The 17,079-nt window shown below is 55.2% G+C and overlaps 2 protein-coding genes across 4 annotated transcripts; both read left to right on the top strand.

Annotated features, from left to right (window-relative positions):
* Positions 1 to 6: 6 nt before the first annotated feature.
* On the top strand, positions 7 to 5,528 carry EARS2 (glutamyl-tRNA synthetase 2, mitochondrial). Of its 3 annotated transcripts, XM_039732428.1 has the most exons (10): positions 7 to 298; positions 335 to 477; positions 907 to 1,062; positions 1,189 to 1,378; positions 1,872 to 2,344; positions 3,058 to 3,166; positions 3,817 to 3,970; positions 4,074 to 4,204; positions 4,465 to 4,600; positions 4,849 to 5,528. In XM_039732428.1, exons 1-10 carry the CDS (start codon positions 264 to 266, stop codon positions 4,930 to 4,932), a joined length of 1,611 nt encoding a protein of 536 aa, XP_039588362.1. In that variant the 5' UTR covers positions 7 to 263; the 3' UTR covers positions 4,933 to 5,528. The 3 variants fall into 3 exon arrangements, with proteins under 3 accessions (XP_039588362.1, XP_039588361.1, XP_039588363.1); XM_039732427.1 differs by having other exon boundaries at positions 7 to 477; XM_039732429.1 differs by lacking the exons at positions 7 to 298; positions 335 to 477 and adding an exon at positions 535 to 736.
* Positions 5,529 to 5,621: 93 nt separating this feature from the next.
* GGA2 (golgi associated, gamma adaptin ear containing, ARF binding protein 2) lies at positions 5,622 to 16,544 on the top strand. The gene is made up of 17 exons (XM_039732425.1): positions 5,622 to 5,718; positions 6,292 to 6,376; positions 7,144 to 7,219; positions 7,737 to 7,835; positions 8,709 to 8,832; positions 9,312 to 9,415; positions 9,841 to 9,921; positions 10,607 to 10,744; positions 10,864 to 10,945; positions 11,815 to 11,934; positions 12,186 to 12,350; positions 12,568 to 12,623; positions 12,906 to 13,057; positions 13,860 to 14,029; positions 14,941 to 15,110; positions 15,512 to 15,622; positions 16,152 to 16,544. The coding sequence occupies exons 1-17, from the start codon at positions 5,685 to 5,687 to the stop codon at positions 16,260 to 16,262; spliced, it is 1,878 nt and encodes a 625-aa protein (XP_039588359.1). The 5' UTR covers positions 5,622 to 5,684; the 3' UTR covers positions 16,263 to 16,544.
* The last annotated feature ends 535 nt before the right edge of the window (positions 16,545 to 17,079 follow it).

Below are 17,079 nucleotides of genomic sequence, written 5' to 3'. Positions count from 1 at the left end.
CGGCCGCGGCCCCCAGATCGCGCCCCCGCAGCACCGGCCGCGCCGCGCCGGCAGGCGGGACGGGAGGCGGACCCTCCGCTCAGCGCTCCGGGCACCGGAACTCCCCCACGCTGCCGGGCCCGTGCCGGCGGCCGCGCTCCCCTGCCGCGACGGGGCGAAGCGTGCGGCGGCGCCTTTAAGGGAAGCCCCGCCCCCCGGCGGCGGCGCGCGCGGGGATTGGCTGCCGCGGCGGGGCGGAAACGGCGCCGCGGGCACGTGGAGGGATGGCGCGAGCTCTGCGCGCGCTGCGCTGCGCGGGGGGACCGGGACCGGGACCGGGACCGGGACCGGGACCGGGACCGGGACCGGGACCGGGACCGGGACGGGGATGGGGATCCGGATCGGGATTGTCATCGGGACCGGAACCGGGACAGGGATTGGAACCGGGACCGGGATTGTCATCGGGCCCGCGGGTCCGGTTCGGGCCCAGCCCCACAGGTAACCGGCCCGTCGGCAGCCCCGCCCCGGGGCTGCGCTGCGGCGGGCGGGGTTTTGGGTTGGAAAGCACAAATCCTGACTCTGGAGCGGCCCTGGGCGCTGCCTGCCCGGAGCGCTCCCGCCGGGGCTGCGGGCTCGCCCTCCCGGCGGGTCCCGGTGCCTGCCGGCCGTGCGGGGTCACGGTCGGTGTGCCGTGGCAGCGCTGGTCCTGCCGTGTCAGGCAGTGCGGCTCACTTCGGGGACTCTTGAGCGGTCACCCGTGAGTTGTGTTCGCAGGCAGTGCCCGGAGCTGGGGGTGCCCCGCGGTGCCGCTCCCGGCCCGGTGCCGCTCCCCGCGCAGGCAGCATCCCCCGCCCTTCCAGCTCACATTTAGAGCTCTCCCCTGGCTCTCCCTGGTGACTGTCTCCTCTGATTTCCCCACGATTACAGGTTTTCTGCACTTAGGTGGCCTTAGGACAGCTTTGTACAATTACATCTTTGCCAAAAAACACCAAGGGACCTTTATTTTAAGAGTGGAGGATACAGATCAGAATCGAGTGGTGCCTGGAGCTGCGGAAGGAATAGAAGACATGCTGAACTGGGCAGGTATTCAGAAACATCTTTCATTTTTCACCTAGCGAAGCCTTGCCTTTCCCTCAGAGGCTGCTGTGCTCAGCCGGGGTCGGGTGTCGCTGCCCGTGCCGGCCGCTCAGCGCCGCCGTGCCCTTGCAGGCATTCCCCCGGACGAGAGCCCCGCGCGGGGCGGCCCCGCCGGGCCCTACGTGCAGTCGCGGCGGCTGGAGCTGTACGGGCGGGCGGGCGCGGCGCTGCTGGCCCGCGGGGCCGCCTACCGCTGCTTCTGCAGCCCGCAGCGCCTGCAGCTGCTGCGCAGGGACGCGCTGCGCCGCCAGCACACCCCGCGGTGAGTCCCTGTCCCCGTGTCCCTGTGTCCCTGTCCCCTGCACAAAGCCCCGCAGCGCTGTCCCCGTGTCCCTGTCCCCTGCAGAAAGCCCCACAGCACTGGGGCTGTCCCACGTCCCTGTCCCCGGGTCCCTGTCCCCGTGTCCCTATGCCAGTGTCCCTGTCCCCTGCAGAAAGCCCCACAGCACTGGGGCTGTCCCTGTCCCCGTGTCCCTGTGTCCCTGTCCCCTGCACAAAACCCCGCAGCGCTGGGCTGTCCCTGTCCCCGTGTCTGTGTCTCCGTGTCCCTGTCCCCTGCACAAAGCCCCCCAGTGCCGTGGCTGTCCCCGTCCCCGCAGGGGAAGGAGTGTGTCACCCTGCAGAGACGAGGTGTTGGACTGGACGTGCAGTGGGAGGGTTGCAGCTGGAATTCCGGCATCTCTTAGAGTTGTGGGGCTGTGAAAGCACGCTGGTGCCGGGCTGTGCTGAGCAGGAGCCCTGGCTCGTGTCCCCAGCTATGACAACCGCTGCCGGCACCTGACGCCCGCGGAGGTGGCGCAGAAGCTGTCACAGGGCCTGGACTGCGTCATCCGCTTCCGCCTGGAGAGGGGCGCGCAGCCCTTCCAGGACCTGGTCTACGGCTGGAGCAAGCACGAGGTGGCCGAGGTGGAAGGCGACCCCGTGATCCTCAAGGCAGACGGGTTCCCCACGTACCACCTGGCCAGCGTGGTCGACGACCACTCCATGGGCATCACCCACGTCCTGCGCGGCACCGAGTGGCTGGCTTCCACTTCCAAGCACCTGCTCCTCTACAAGGCCTTTGGCTGGGAGCCCCCTCGCTTTGGCCACCTGCCCCTGCTGCTGAACAGGGACGGTGGCAAGCTGTCCAAGAGGCAGGGGGACATCTTCCTGGAGCGCTTTGCTCGGGAGGGCTTCCTGCCAGAGGCTCTGCTGGACATCGTCACCAACTGCGGCTCGGGCTTCGCAGGTAGCACCACGGGCTCCTGCCTGCCAGGCCAGCCCCTGCTGGCTTCGTGGCGTGGGCTGGGCTTATTTTAATAGCTGAGAACTTTGTTGGGTTTGAAGGGGTCAGGGAGTGGGTGTCACATAACCAGTCAGTCACTGAGGTGCCACCAGGCCTTCTGCAGAGCTCCTGTGGAAGGAGCTGCCATGGTGGGTCTTCCTGCCATTCAGATTGAATCAGGTGCTTCTCCCTTGGGAAAACCCCCACTTCAAGGCTGAGAAACTGTCTGTGAAGTCTTGGGAAAACTTGCATTCTGTGTCTGTCTGACAGCTGTGCCACTTTTCCTTTAACCTGACAGACCACAAGGAGTTGAGTCAATGTCTCCTTTTGTGGTTCTTGTTGTGTGGGGATCACAAATTAACTTGTGTTCTGAGAGCTCTGCTTGGGAATGAAATCTTGCTCGGGCAGTGCTCACTCCTGGCTGAGAGTGATTTCTGTCAGGTGTTCCCTGAGGAAGGTGATGGAGCCAAGCAGAACATCCCAGTTCCCAGTGCTTCCAGCACTGCAGGCTCCTGGGGACAGGGCAGCATGGCAGTGTGTGCTGCTGCCAGTTCCCTGCTGCTGCTGGCACTGCACAGGTGTCACCTGCACACTGTCCCGTGTCACCTCTGCTGCCAGCCCGGCCCCGTGCCCGAGGGGGCACAGAGCCCAGGGATCCCCTTTGGCTTGTGTTGCAGAGAAGCAGATGGGGAGGACTCTGGAGGAGCTGATCTCCCAGTTTGATGTAGGCAGAATTACAACCCATTCTGCTCTCCTGGACCTTGAAGCGCTCCCAGAATTCAACAGGTAAAAAATTAGTGGTGGCTTTAAAATGTAGTAAGCACCATGTCAGTGAGAATTTATTTCTAGCACTTGACTTTGGCTGCAGGTTTTGTTTGTTGGATCAAGCATGGTCCTGGAGCAGCAGCTGTTGGGCTCTGCTAAGAGGAAGCATGAGTTTCTGCTCACACAGTTCCTGCCTCCTCTCCCATTCTGTGCTTGGACACTGGGGTTGGCAACACTGAAAGTCTAGGCAGAGGCTGGGTGTAGCTGGGAGGATCTAAAGTCTTATGTTTATAACCTAAGAAAATAAGATCTAAAAAGAGTTACCACTTCCAGAAGGTTCTTCTGCAAGTACACTTGTGCTGCTAAGAGTGGCCTCATCATCAGCTCCCTGTGGGCACCAGAGCTAAATGCCTCTTTGTAGAGTGCCTGACTCTGGTTTGGTGCTGCTTTTCTAACACTTCCACAGTTTTAGCTCGGTTGGTCAGAGCATGGTGCTGAGAATGCCAAAGTTGTGGGTTCAGTCTCCCCAGAGGGGCTGTTTCCTTAAGAGTTGGATTTGATCCTCGTGGGTCTGTTCCAGCTCAGAATATTCTGTGATTTCTGTGAAACGTGGTTGGGCTGATCCGAGGTAACCCAAAGCAATCCAAAAGCAGGTCTTTCCTCTGCTGCAGGATTCACCTCACCCGTCACATTGAGAACCCGGGGCTGCGCCAGAAGCTCGTCAGGGAGCTGCAGGGGCTGGTGGAGCTCGTCTATGGGGAGCAGCAAGTGGATCCAGATGTTCTGGAAAATGAATATGTGGAGCGAGTCCTTCTGCTGAGAAAAGTACGAGTAGCAGCAGATTGCTGTGCCACCCTCCTCCAAGCTGAGGGATTGCTTCCTCCACAGCACAGCCCTCTGCCTTGCCAGCTTTGCTTTCTTCCCCCAGGGTCACATAAGCCTCCTGAAGAATCTGGTGTCGAGTGATTACTCTTACCTGTGGGTCAGGCCCTCGGTGTCCCGGCAGCAGCTACGAGCAATCTCTGCAGAAGCAGATGAAATAGGAAAACTGGTCATGGGGTAAGTGTGCTGCTGTCTGAGCTGAGGAGTGGCAGCAATGGCTCCTCCTCTCTGAAAACTGTATTCTTAAACAGTCAGAATTACTGCTCGTTCTGTGGTTTTCCAGGTCTGTGGCATAATTTTGTAGTTTAAACTTGTTCTTTTGAATGAGCTCTGCTGCTGGTGAGCAGAGGGAGCACCCTGGCACAGGGTGGGGGTGAGAGGTAGGAACCCTGTGGTTTTCATGTCCCCAGAGTGTAAGGACACCTTCTTTCCCAAAGGCTCCTGACGAGGCCAGCAGCTGCCTTGACTGTGGAGGAGTTGAACAGAGAGCTGAGAAGCGTGCAGAAGCAAACCAGAGAGACCAAGTACAGCAGCATGATGCAGCTGCTGCGCCTGGCGCTCAGCGGGCAGCAGGTAAAGAACAGCTCTGAGCTCACTGCAGTGTGCTTTCAGAGCTCAAACCCAGGTTCTACAAAAGTTCTCCAAAGCCTGCTCCTGGCTCAGCTCTAGTGCTAATCCTTCAGGTGCCTCTGAGCAGGAGAAAGCCAGGCTTTGTCTGAGCTGCTGCTGACCCCCAGTGTGGCAGCGGTTGTTGCAGTCTGTGATGCACAGACTCGTGCTGGGGTCCAGCTCCTGTGCTCAGTGACTCACTCTGTTTGCAGCACGGCCCGAGCGTGGCAGAGATGATGGTGACTCTGGGAGCTGAGGAGGTGTGTGGCCGGATACACAGAGCCCTGTCCAGCTGACAGGGACGTCGGTGACGCTGCCAGGCCGCGCACTTGGATGGCACAGGTGGCACCTGTGTGATCAGCTCTGATCAGACGAGCTGGGCTTCGGGCCAGGCAGGTGTCTGGGCTGGCCCCACGTCTGTAGGAACCTGCAGTGAGCACAAGCCACTTCGTTTGGGAGAGGAACCAAGTCCAGATTCAACTCCGTCCTGCTGTCGCCTCGTGAAGGAGCCTGCTTTGCAGGGTGGGACAAGAAGACACGTATCAGCATTTAAATTCAAACCATGTGGACAGAAAGTAACTGAACTTCTGAAAGCAACAGATCAGATTGGTTTTGGAGAGGGCCTTGCAGTCAGGGTACCTACAGCTACACAACACGGGTCCCCAATAAATACAGTGGGGGTATTTTTATATTTATATATAGATGTATATTGTAGCTGTTGCCCTGTTAGCTGCCCTGGGTCCTACCAGGCTGAGTGAGCTGCTCAGAGGGGGGTTTCCTGTGTACTGACTCATGCACGTGGTTCTGCTAAAAATACCCTGATCAGGAGATTGGGCTGTTTCACCCTCTTTTGTCGGATGCCCTTTTAATTATTAAATCAGTGTGGTGACTTGGATTCCGCTCTCAGGGGTGCTGTCAGGCGGTGAGGGGAGGAGCCCGCGGGGCTGTGCTGGCCCCACGCCCACAGCAGCACTTCCCCAGCAGCAGCTCCCCAGCAGCCTGGTGGGGCTGGGGCTGCAGCCCTTCCTGCTGGGCACAGGACAGAGCCATGGCTGGCACCGGGCAGCTGGAGCGCTGGCTCAGTGAGTGGGGCTGGGGGCTGGGGGTCGGGGCTGGCTTGGTGCTGCCTCTTCCAGCCTGGGTGGGCACTGGAACAGCTTCACCTCCCTGGGGAAGGGGCTGCTGTCCCCACGGAACCCTTGTGGAGTGGTGTGGCTGCTGTCTTGCTGCATCTGGCTTCTTCCCATCTGTCCTGCCCATCCTCAGCCCCCAAAGCTGGCTGAGTGACAGACTGGGGAATGCATAGAGCCAAAAAATACTTTTTTTCCTTAATTTAGCCGTGCTAAAGTGTAAGCTGCCTGTGTTCCAGCACAGTGGTCCTGGGAGACCTGCCTGTAAATGGTTTTCAAGTTTCTCCTGCTAAAAGCAACATCTGCCATTGTCAGGCTGTGCTTGACTTTAAGTGTGTGCTTGGGACTATACTTTTGGGCAGACTTTAGTGACAGCTGCTTCCTGCTCGTCCTGGATCTCCCGTTTCTGCTGGAGAAAGCTCTGGAGCCCGGCTCCAGCAAGGTCTGAGCTGCTTCCTGCTCGGAGCACTCGCTCACACTGAGGCTGGGCTTTCCCTCTTCCTCTTGTTTTTCTCCCTCTGTAAGATGAGGCCACTGACCCGAGTGTCTCTGAGGAAAACTGGGAGTGCATCCAGCGGTTCTGCGACCAGGTGAACGCTGACACGGAGGGGTAAGGCAGCCACAGAGCCCTTTGTGCTCCCCAGCCCGTGTCTGGCTCTGAGCCCCCTCGTGGCTCTGTGGGGACAGCCTGGGGCCGTGGTGTGGGGAGCTGGGGGGCCCGCTGGGCTCCACTGCTCCTGGGAGCAGGAATGAGATGGGAATACGAGTTGGGAAGAGGTGTGTGCCAGTGTGATGGAGGGGATGTCAGGGAATGGGCTCTGACATCAACTGCAGGAGCCCACCGGGCAGCAGGTCCTGCTGGCCATGGATTCCTGCTCTGGGGTTCTGCAGGGGAGCCCCGGGGCAGCTCAGCCTCAGCTTGTCCTTCCAGACAGGTGGAGGGTCTCTGCTGAGATTCCCTCACCTTCCAGCTGGCAGTCTGGGCTCTCTGGGAAGTAGCAGGGACTAATTCAGCTAATGACCTGTCAAACCTTAGTGATCACCTGTGTGTTCAGAGCAGACCGAGTTCAGAGCTCATAGCCTGGTGCCCAGGAGCTGGCACAGGCTGCCCCAGCTGTCCCTGAAGCTCCTGCAGCTGCAGAGCCAGCTCTGGTGGTGCCTGTCCCTGCTGCTCCCTCCCCAAGGACAGCCCCAGGGCGGGCTGCAGGGCAGTGTGGGGTCACCAGTTCACCCCAGTGTGTGAGCAGTGTCCCTGGCCAGCACCGTGCCCAGGATGGCTGTCTGTCCAGCAGCTGCTCTTCTGTGCAGACCCAGCCCAGCAGCATTTGTTTTTCCTGGGAGCTCGTGCATGGTGTGACTTGCTTTGCTCTTCCCCAGCCCGTGGTTTGCGCTGAGGCTGCTGGCACACAAAATCCAGTCCCCTCAGGAGGGGGAGGCTCTGCATGCTCTCACAGTGAGTACTTCCATCAGCACACAGGGCAGCCACTGGCAAACAGAGCTGGCAGGTAGAAAGCAGAGCAGACAGGAGCTCTCTCTTCCTTTCTCTGAGATGTCAGTGCCTTTCTCTTTCTCTTGGGTGCCTCTGCATTTGACTTTCCCTTGCACAAGGAACGCAGGCACCAGGGCACAGTGGAGGCAGTAGCTGCTTCTGCTCCTCCCCACGCTGCTCTGCTGAGGTGTTTTGTTGGTCTGCAGCTCTGGCTGTGTGAGCTGTGTCCCACCACCCAGGCAATAGCTCAGGAGTTGGTAGTGATGGGTAGAACAGAGCAGGTGGCCTTTAATGTGCTGCCTAGGAAAGCTGGATGAAGGAATAAAACATGTTCTAGCTGCATGGCTTTCTCAGTACCTTGTGTTGGTGAATGCAGTGTCAGAAAGTTCCTAGATTTAGTGACAATATAGTGACAAAGTTTTTGAAAGCTCCCCAAGCCTTGTGTTTTCAGTTCCTGCTGGTAACGTTTTGTTTTCTGCAGGTGCTGGAGACCTGTGTGAACAACTGTGGTGACAGATTTCACAGTGAAATGGCAAAATTCAGGTTTCTGAATGAGCTGATCAAAGTGCTTTCCCCAAAGGTAGGTTAAGGGTGTTGGGATAAGAAATGCAGCTCTGCTTTATCAGAGGCAGTGGGATCTTCTGGCCGTGCTCCTCTTCGTGGGGGTGGGCCTGGGCCTGCCTGGAGCACCCTCTGAGCATCACACCCATCGATTTCCCTTTCTGGTGGCTCCTGCACACATTTACCACTGCTGCACGTTTCATTTTCCATTGCATCAGCCTGAGGGCAGAGCTGCAGAAAGCTGATTTCAGAGAAATGCTCAACTGAAGAACAAAACTCCTTGTCTCAGGCTTGATAACAGAATTTCAGTGAAGCCACAGACTCTAAAGCACATATCACTGAAGACAATTCTGTTTGCTGCTCTGATAGGACAAGTATCACTGAATCAGTTCAGAATGCCTGGCCTTGGGGAGGTTTGTGTAATAAAAGGAGTGGTCGTAGGCAATAATGAGAGAAATTGGAGAAAGCACCCATATGCTGATAAGAGACAATAATGTTTGTTTCTGGTTTTGTTCAGTTTTCCGTGTCTGGGGCTGGTTGAGGCCAGTGCTGTGACTGCATTGCAGCAGTTAAGGGGAGTGTTTAAAGCCAAGCACAGAATGTTTTCACTAAAATAACCTGCTTTGGGTTTTGGATTCAATAAGTGATCTGAGAAGTTTGAAGTGGTTTAATTTTGATATAGAATATGTGTGTGATTCTCATACACTCCAAAGCAGTTCTTGTGTTTCCTAACCCCAGGATACAAATGGTCAGCACTATGAATAAACTCACAGGAATCCCTTTTACCCTTGGTGTCTGCACAAAAGTGCCTTGGGGCTGGATCCCTGGGCCAGATCTGGCACCAGTTCTTTGGGTTTGAGCTTTTTGTCTTTCTTTACTGTCTTGTTTCCAGTACTATGGAATTTGGTCTTCAGAAAAAGTCAAGTCGAGGGTCACAGAAGTGATATTCAGTTGGACAGTCTGGTTTCCTCAGGAAGTCAAAATCCAGGATGCTTATCAGATGCTGAAGAAACAAGGTTCAGTTCTGTTATTTCAGTTTCCTTTTTAGCCTCCCAAGCCCATGGTTTCCCCCACAGATATCTGCCCCCCTCAGCCTGTGACTCAGCTTTTTCATGACATGCTGTGTGTAAGGAAAAGGGACAAAGGTCCCAGGCTGGCTGCGTTCTGAAGGATGCAATCCCTGTTTAAATGCATTTTCCAAAGAACAGCCTTCCTGAGCCACAGCTCAGACCAGTCTGGAGGCCTCTGCTCACACTGTGGGCAGGGAAAAAGCACAGGACAGGCTCAGAAGTGATCTTTGCCCTGGAATATCTCCCAGGGTTATGAGAGATGAGTTCAGAGGGATCCCAGGATGGATTTTTTCATCCACTCAATTATATTTACTAGTCCTCAGTGGTATTTTAATCCAGAAATCTGTGCAAAACCTCATGCACTGTTGAGCATTGAGGTTTCAGCAGCTTGGGCATCACTGAACAACTACTGTTACCTGTTCCAGGGATTGTAAAAGAAGATCCCAAACTGCCAGAAGACAAAATTTTACCTCCCCCTTCTCCAAGACCTCAGAATTCTATTTTTGACACAGATGAAGAGAAGTCCAAGGTAAACCTTAGAGTCTTCATGCCCCACCCTCTGGTTTGTCCTGATGAGAAAAGAGGCTCAGTAATATTTTGGGAGCTTCTGCTGTTTCAGAAAATCTCAGAAAAATGCCGATTCCTCTTGCAGTGCAGCAGCTAGAGAACTCTCTGAAGCTTGTCAGAAATATTTCATTAGTAAAAAATGAAACTTTTTTACAGAAAAACATCAATTTCCTTGAAATCTCCCCAAGGGAGGGCTTCTGCAGGTGTTACAGCAGTTCTGCAGAGCCAGAGTTCCTCATGCTGGGCAGCCAGTGTGTGAGGCAGCCATGTAGCCTGGGTTAGGCTGTGGGACAGGAGCTGACCTCTCCAGGACTGTGGGGCCGTGCTGTGGCTGTGCACGGTGCCCACAGGCTGCTGCTCACTGCTGCCCCTCCTCTGCCCTGCCAGCTGCTGGCCAGGCTCCTGAAGAGCAGCCACCCCGAGGACCTGCAGGCAGCCAACCGCCTGATCCAGAGCGCCGTGAAAGAGGTGGGAGCTCCCGGCTGGAGCCTCTTGGGAGGGTGGGAGCGGACTTGGCCATCCCCTTGGGACAGGAGACCCTCGGTACTGCAGCCCCAGAGAAGGGGCTGTGTTCAGTCTTTCCAAATTGTCCTGAGTTACAGCATGAGATCACTTTGTTTTGTTTCCCTAAAATGTGCCATTGCCAGGAAGAGGGAATTTGTGAATGTGCATACAGCAGGACACTTGTGTGTCAGTGGGACCTTGGCAGTGGTACTGCAGTAGTGGTTGGAAATTTCCAAAGATAAACTCAGTTCCCTGATGGAAAGAAGTCACTTTGTACAAAACTGCTTCTTTCATGCAGTGTGTGTGTGCACGTCTGGCCTGTCTGTTTGCATGTTCCATCTGATGGAGCATCCCACTTCTCTGCTCAGAGATTTGGTGTAACAAAGCCCTGTGGTTGTTTGGAGTGTGTCATTCTGTGTGGCAGAAGGCACCAACTCCCAGCTCAGACTTTGAGGTCACACTCGTGCCTGGGGTGAGATGTGTTCCATATCCCACAGCACACAGCCAGGGTGCCCTGATGGGGCAGCTGGGGGCTTGTTCTCACCTGTGCTGCTTTGTGCCTTCTGCACATGCAATACAATATTAATAGGTGTGACCCTGAGTGCTCCAGCCAAGTCATCATCTACCTTTCTTTCATTTTTCATCACAGGAGCAAGAAAAGTCAGCTCAGGTGTCCCGGAGAGTGAACACCCTCAGTGAGGTTTCTGAGAATGTCAAGCGTATGGATGAGTTACTGCAGAGCTACAGGAGACAGGAACTATCCCCAGCTGACCAGGAGACCCTGCAGGTGAATGCTCTTTTTCCTGCATAAATGCTCTTTTCCCTCCCTGTTCTGGAGGGAGCATCACTGGCAGGCTGTGCAGAGCTGAGGGCGTGGGTGCCAGCAGTGGAACCTTTCCTCCCCAGGCCGTGCTGCAGCGCTGTCAGAAGCTCAGGCCGCTGCTCTTCCGCCTGGCCAGCGAGGCAGTGGCTGACGAGGAGGCTCTAGGTAAGAGCCAGCCCTGTCCTTGTGGCTCTTGGCAGCTGGGACAGGGCTGTGAGGGGAGTGCTTGGCACCCTGTGGGCAAAGCTCTCTGCTCACCATGAAACCATGCCCAGGGGAAGTGGCGTTTGGTCTCCATCTCTGAGGAAGGTGTTAATTTTCACTTGGGGCCCAAAGTTAAACAGAGAATCCATTTCTTCAGCTGAGGTGGTTTTCTGAGGGGTTTTTTTTGAGTTCTGGTGTTCAGAGAACTGAAAGCTTTTGAAGCCTTTTCTCTCCAGAGATTGAAGTATAAATGCAGAAAGAGGAATATATTTTGAATTTTTAGGTGTAATACCAAGGAAGGTGTCCTGGCTTCAGCTAGGGTAGAGTTAATTTGCTAAAAGCAGAATCTTTGAACTCCACAATTGGCATTTCATTCCTATCCAAACACCTTGAAAATCTGACTGAAGCAATGGTTGCTAACACACATCCTGAAGAGCAACCCCGAGAGCTCAACTGCACCTCACTCCTTCCTTTCATACCCGTGGGTGCCATGGCTCTTCAGCTGGGGAGGGCTGGATTACAGACTGAGGTGCACAGGGGAAACTTGTGCAGAAAAAGACAGTGCAGAAGAGGTGGCAGGAATTAGGAATACTTTAGAGATGGGATAAGATTTCAAAGGGATCTTGATAAATGAGAGAGAGGCCTGGAATCAGCAGCTGTGTGTGCAAAATAGAATGAAAGGTGAGTGAGGAGCTGAGGGCAGCCTGCTCTGCTGGCCTGTGCTCCTGAGCTGCACTGTCCCTTCCTCACGAGCATTTTGGGGAGTGCTGTGGAATTGAGCTGACCTTCCTGCTGGAACATGAGTGTTTGTATCTGCTCTGGTTTCCCAGCTGAGATCCTGCAGGCCAGTGACAAGCTCTCGCGGGCGCTGGGGCAGTACAGGCAGGTTGTGGCCAGCCAGGAGGATGGGGATGGAGCAGGTTCAGCTGCCAGCTCTGCCCGTGCACCAGGTGAGAAGCCCCCACAGCAGCTCTGCCCTGCATGCCAGGTGGGAGCAGGGCTTGGCAGGGAAGTGCTCCTCAGGGAACAGACGTGGAGAAAGTGCTGGAACACAGGAAAAATATTATACAACCATCATTTTCTCTTGCCTATAGTTGAGAGAAAATACTCCCCAAGTTCTTTGCCCTTGAGGCACAGCTGTAGCCCTGCATGTGCCATCCTTTCCAGAGGTTCCTGGCTAACCCTGTCTCTGTTCCCCAAGCGTGCCGAGCAGCCCCGCGGCGCACGAAGAGCTACACCCTGATCGACTTCTCCGAGCTGGAGGCCATGGCCCAGGGCCCCCCAGAGCCCTCTGCAGACACTGCCTCACCCTCCTGCCACGGCAGCACAGCCACCTGCCTGCTCCAGGAGGAGCTGCAGTCCTTAGGTCTGTAGGTGCACTCAGTGTCAGCCTCGTTGCTGGGGTTTGTGGTCTTCAGTAAAGAGGGGAGAACTTTGACTTCAGTGTCAGTCCCAAGAGGAAGCCTTCCAGATGGAAGTTTTCAGGGATGCAGTGTCTCCAGTGGGGTTAGACAGCAAAGGAAGCAGCTGTGGAAAACCCCTGTTTTCTGTAAATTATCTGTGGCATTTGGTGTCTTTCTTAGGTCTCAGCAGCTCCCCTGTCACACAGAAACCACCCCCTGATTCTGGCCTAGCAGAGGTGAGTGATGCTCAGGTACTTTGCAGTCTGTCAGCTATAAAGGACAAAAATCAGAGATGATTTCTGGTCTGCCTTTCCCTGGCAGCCCTTTTGGTGTACACTCTGTTCTGAAGGGAAACTGGAATCCTCGTGCTCTCAGTCTCTCAGGTGCAGTTTGCAACCAAATGACTTGTGTATTTCTGCTTTAGGTAGTGGTACTTGATAAACAGAGTTCTTCTCAGTGCAACAGGTTTATTTTTGGTGATATTATACAGCATGAACCTGAAGGGCCATATTTTCCAGCCTGCTGTACACAATGGATTTAGGGAAGGTATAAATGCTGTTCAAACCCCGGGACCAGAGGAGGGCTGGGAAGACAGCTGTGCAGGGAAGAGTGAATTCCAGAGCCTGGATGAGCAGCTCTCTCCACTATCCAGGACCAAGACATTCTCTTTGTAAGTAAACTCTTCATAATAGAGTCAGATTTTGGGGCTGAGCAATTATTTTACAGCAGGGAGATTTAGGAAAACCTTTCAGCAACCTCTAGTTAGTGATGGCAAGTGATCCATGCACACATTGGCTCTTTCCTGCAGTTCTGCACTGGTTAATTGCAGTTAATTGCACACTGGGACCTTCCAAGGGTCAGAAATTTGGGGAGACAAATCCCATTGGTTGATAACAAGGTGATGTTGAGCTAAAAGAACAAAAACCTTACGGTCAGGCCTTTTTATAATAACCTGTCACTCAAAAGGTACCTTCCTCAGCTTTTTCCAGACTGTGACAAGGTAAGGTAGTTTCCAGACATTCAGTGGAAGCTTGGAACAGTTCACAAATCAGATTAATCTCCACAGATCTTCAGAGCAGGAGACACAATATGCTTATACAGTCTGCCATAATACAAGAAACTTTACTGAAGATTTTCAGCTTCCTGTGATGTCTTTGAGCTGGAATTTACTTTGATCTGCCTGACTAGGGCTCCAGAGAAGCTGTGCACAGGGATGGCAGACTTCCAAATCCCTAAACCTAAGTTTTACCATAGTAACAGAACCAAATTCTGCCTTAATGAATTTTGAAACGGCAAGATCTTCCATAGATGATAGAGTTTTTGAATTCCTCAAGGACTCAGAGTGTAAGTCTGTAGTTTCTTTATACCTAAAGGGGATGAGGGATTGGGGATACAGCCAGACAAGCAGAAGACAGTATATTCCCTGTAGTGTCCTCACTTAATACAAGCTTTCTGCATGCTTTTCTTTCCAGGGATTTATCACCAATAAAATTGCCCTTTCCAGATGTTCCAAGTAACTCAGTGGCAGATCTTCCACTCCTCAGTCCAGGCTATGATCTGAAGCCTGCTGCCTCTTTGCACCCAGCTTCCTGTGATGGTTCTCTAGAAAACCTTTTTGTGCCTTTAATTTCAGTTACACCAAGTAAGTACAATTCTGTGCCCCAGCTCTGCTTACTAGAGCTCTTCCATGAGTTTTGCAGGACAGGAAGCCAAAGTAGCTTCATGCTGTGTGGGATGCTGGAGACAAGTAATGACTGTTCTGTGATGGGCTTAATGTTCCTGAGAGTTTGAGTAGGTGCTAGGGATCATAGCATGAGAACACCCTCGTCCTCCCTACTCATTGCTCAGGAGTTTTCTGCCTGGCTGATCTTTGTAATGTGCTTCTAAACCCTGTCCTTTGCACCTTCAGTCAAGCTTCAAACAGTTGTTCTACTAAAAGTCCTAAAAGCCACTTTTGAGTGGGAGTTGCCCCACTTCCTAAAGCAGGAAGCTTTTCATTCCACCTCTGCTCTTGGTTTCACACTGTATGGCCCAGCTCTGCAGCTCCCCCCCAGAGCATTTCCTGGGAATGTCACCCTGGGGTCTCAGCCCCGGGCCACAGAGCCTTGGCTCTCTGCTGCTGGAAGAGGACAGGTGCACAGACATCCTGATCTGCCTTCAGACTCAAGTGAAGGTCTCAGCAGATTGTGGAAGGGCTGGGTGGTGATAGTCAGGTGTGAATTTGTGGATGGTAAGGAGCCAAATCTTGTGTGTGCTCAAAAAGGCACTTTGCTTTTCCCACCATGTCTCTGTTGGATCCACACCTCACTTCTCTCAAGGACTGCTGAAACCTGAGCTGCTAAATCCCAAATGCAGACATTCAGATTCCTGTCTCTGCCTTAGAGGCAGATGTAAATCAGGGACTGTGTGCCACTTGGTCTGTGAGTTTGCCAAAGGAAGTGAAAGTTTGTCTGCATTTTCCTTTTTGCTCTTCCTCATCCCATCTTTCCTGTTCACCCTCAGATGGGAGAGGAGTCCAGGCTTTGATTCTGGTTCTCGATTTGTCTCTGGCAGGCACTATCTGCCCACTCACTGTGTATGACAGGAATGGTTTCAAGGCCATGCTCCACTTCTCCAGAGACCCGGCTCCCGGCCGACCAGACGTGCTGGTGATGGTCCTGTCCATGCTGAGCACCTCAGCACACCCCATTAGGGACATAGCGTTCCAGGCTGCAGTCCCAAAGGTGAGAAACCTGTGGCAAGTAGCAGAGATGCTCAGAAATGTCCTGAGAAGAAGGTTCACCATTTCTTACTGAGCATTTGCCTTGCTCATGGGAAATGGTGTGGCTCCCTGTCTCTGCACGGAGATCCTGTTGTACAGTGGTGCCTTTTTCAGTGTCCATGGCCTTGCTACGGCCAGAGGGCTCCAGAGCTGCTGCTTCAGCCTCCTGGGCAGGGCTCCTGCTCCCTGTGCACGTGCAGCATAGAACTGGCTGTTTAGGAATATCTGCCTTCAGTTGCAGGCTGGCTTTTCACTGAATGAAGAGTCTGGCTGATGTATCTTTAACCAGCTCCACAGCTCAGTGAGGCTCACAGCCCTTTCCTGGCATGGACTAACAAGTGTTTCTTTTGTTTTCTCTTTCAGACCATGCAAATAAAGCTACAACCAGCCTCTGGCTGTGAGCTGCCAGCCTTCAGCCCTCTCCTCCCGCCGGCCGTGCTGTCCCAGGTGCTGCTGCTCGCCAACCCACACAAGGTGCTGCTGCTGGGCACTGGGAGTGCCCCAGCTGTTTGTGTGAAAGAGGGGGAGAGACAGGGCAGTCTGAACTGTGCTGGGAAGGTGTTTTTTCTGCTCAAAGGGCTTTCCAGAGCTGCAGTCTGGGACTGTGTGGGCAGTTGCTGCAGGGGCCTGCCCAGCTGGGGACTATCTGCACACAGAGACAGCTGCAGGCATCAGGGGCAGGTGTTGGCAGCTGATGGAACACAGGGGTGCCAAGGCACAAGTGATGGGTGGCAGATCTTTTGCATTGGTGGATAGTTATGAGACCCAAGATCAGGAACTCTGAGTAGGCCAGGCCTGGATTGCCAATGTGCCCATGGGTGGCGTGCACAGGTCTTCCAGTTGCTCTTGTCTATCTTAGGAAGAGCCAGGGTTTCCTTCTGAGCAGAGCTTCTTCAAGGCTAGTGTTTCCCCTTTCAGAGGTGACTCACTGCATAAGGCCAGCGGGGGTGAAGGAGTCCGGGGTCTGTAATCACGGTGTGCCCTCTCTTCCTTTCTCTCCCAGGCTCCCATCCACCTGAGGTACAAACTGACGTTCACGCAGGGCGGGCAGCCCTGCCGTGAGGTGGGAGAGGTGGCTGGCTTTCCAGAAGCAGAGCTCTGGGGCAGGAGCTGAAGGCCAGGGGACACTGCCGCGTTGCCTCAGCCACAGCTGGGGAGTGACTGGGCCCAGCAGTGCTCCGTGAGGGCACCTTTCCTGGGGATCTGCCGCCTCCTTCTCTTTTTCGAGCCCGGACGGAGGAGTGTGGACTGGCTGCCTCTGCCACAGCCTTTCGTGTAGCTGAGCCTGCTGGACATCACCCTGGCAGCCTCCGTGCTTGTGCCATGCACACCTTCCCTGCTGCTTCTGGGCCATCCCCCCTTTACTTTTCAATTAAAAATAAAATCCTAAAGTGAATGGACACCAGCATTCAGACCCCGTGCCAGTTTGTTCCTGGGACACCCCGGCCCGCTTTCCCCCGAGCCTGTGCCGGGAGCTGAGGGGCGGTGGGCGCCGCTACCGGCACCGGCGGCAGGGAGCGGAGCCGTGCCCGGGTGGGCACAGGGCCGGGGGCCGCGGCTCGGCCCTGCCCCGCTGCGGGCCCGGCTGGGACCGCGGGGAGACACCGGCACGGGCCTGGGACTGCGGGGGGACACCGGCTTGGGCACGGGGCTGAGGGAGCGGAGCCGTGCCCGGGCGGGCACAGGGCCGGGGCCGCGGCTCGGCCCTGCCCCGCTGCAGGCCCGGCTGGGACCCCGGGGAGACACCGGCACGGGCCTGGGACTGCGGGGAGACACCGGCTTGGGTACGGGACCCCGGGGAAACACCGGCACGGGCCCGGGACTGCGGGGAGACACCGGCACGGGCCCGGGACTGCGGGGGGACACCGGCACGGGCCCGGGACTGCGGGGGGACACCGGCACGGGCCTGGGACTGCGGGGGTACACCGGCT

The sequence above is a fragment of the Passer montanus genome, unplaced genomic scaffold (assembly GCF_014805655.1).
Source record: "Passer montanus isolate IOZ18808 unplaced genomic scaffold, ASM1480565v1 scaffold8, whole genome shotgun sequence".
In the NCBI taxonomy this organism is placed as follows: domain Eukaryota; kingdom Metazoa; phylum Chordata; class Aves; order Passeriformes; family Passeridae; genus Passer; species Passer montanus.
This window is presented reverse-complemented; position numbering and strand designations above follow the sequence as displayed.

Bases quoted from the DNA above. Each gene is read 5' to 3' on its own strand.
- EARS2 (XM_039732427.1), top strand. From the start codon at position 264: ATGGCGCGAGCTCTGCGCGCGCTGCGCTGCGCGGGGGGACCGGGACCG. The intron at 2,345-3,057 runs GTAGCACCACGG...CTTGTGTTGCAG, and splicing joins CTGCGGCTCGGGCTTCGCAG to AGAAGCAGATGGGGAGGACT. The intron at 4,601-4,848 runs GTAAAGAACAGC...CTCTGTTTGCAG, and splicing joins TGGCGCTCAGCGGGCAGCAG to CACGGCCCGAGCGTGGCAGA.
- GGA2 (XM_039732425.1), top strand. From the start codon at position 5,685: ATGGCTGGCACCGGGCAGCTGGAGCGCTGGCTCA. The intron at 5,719-6,291 runs GTGAGTGGGGCT...TCCCTCTGTAAG, and splicing joins GCAGCTGGAGCGCTGGCTCA to ATGAGGCCACTGACCCGAGT. The intron at 7,220-7,736 runs GTGAGTACTTCC...TGTTTTCTGCAG, and splicing joins AGGCTCTGCATGCTCTCACA to GTGCTGGAGACCTGTGTGAA.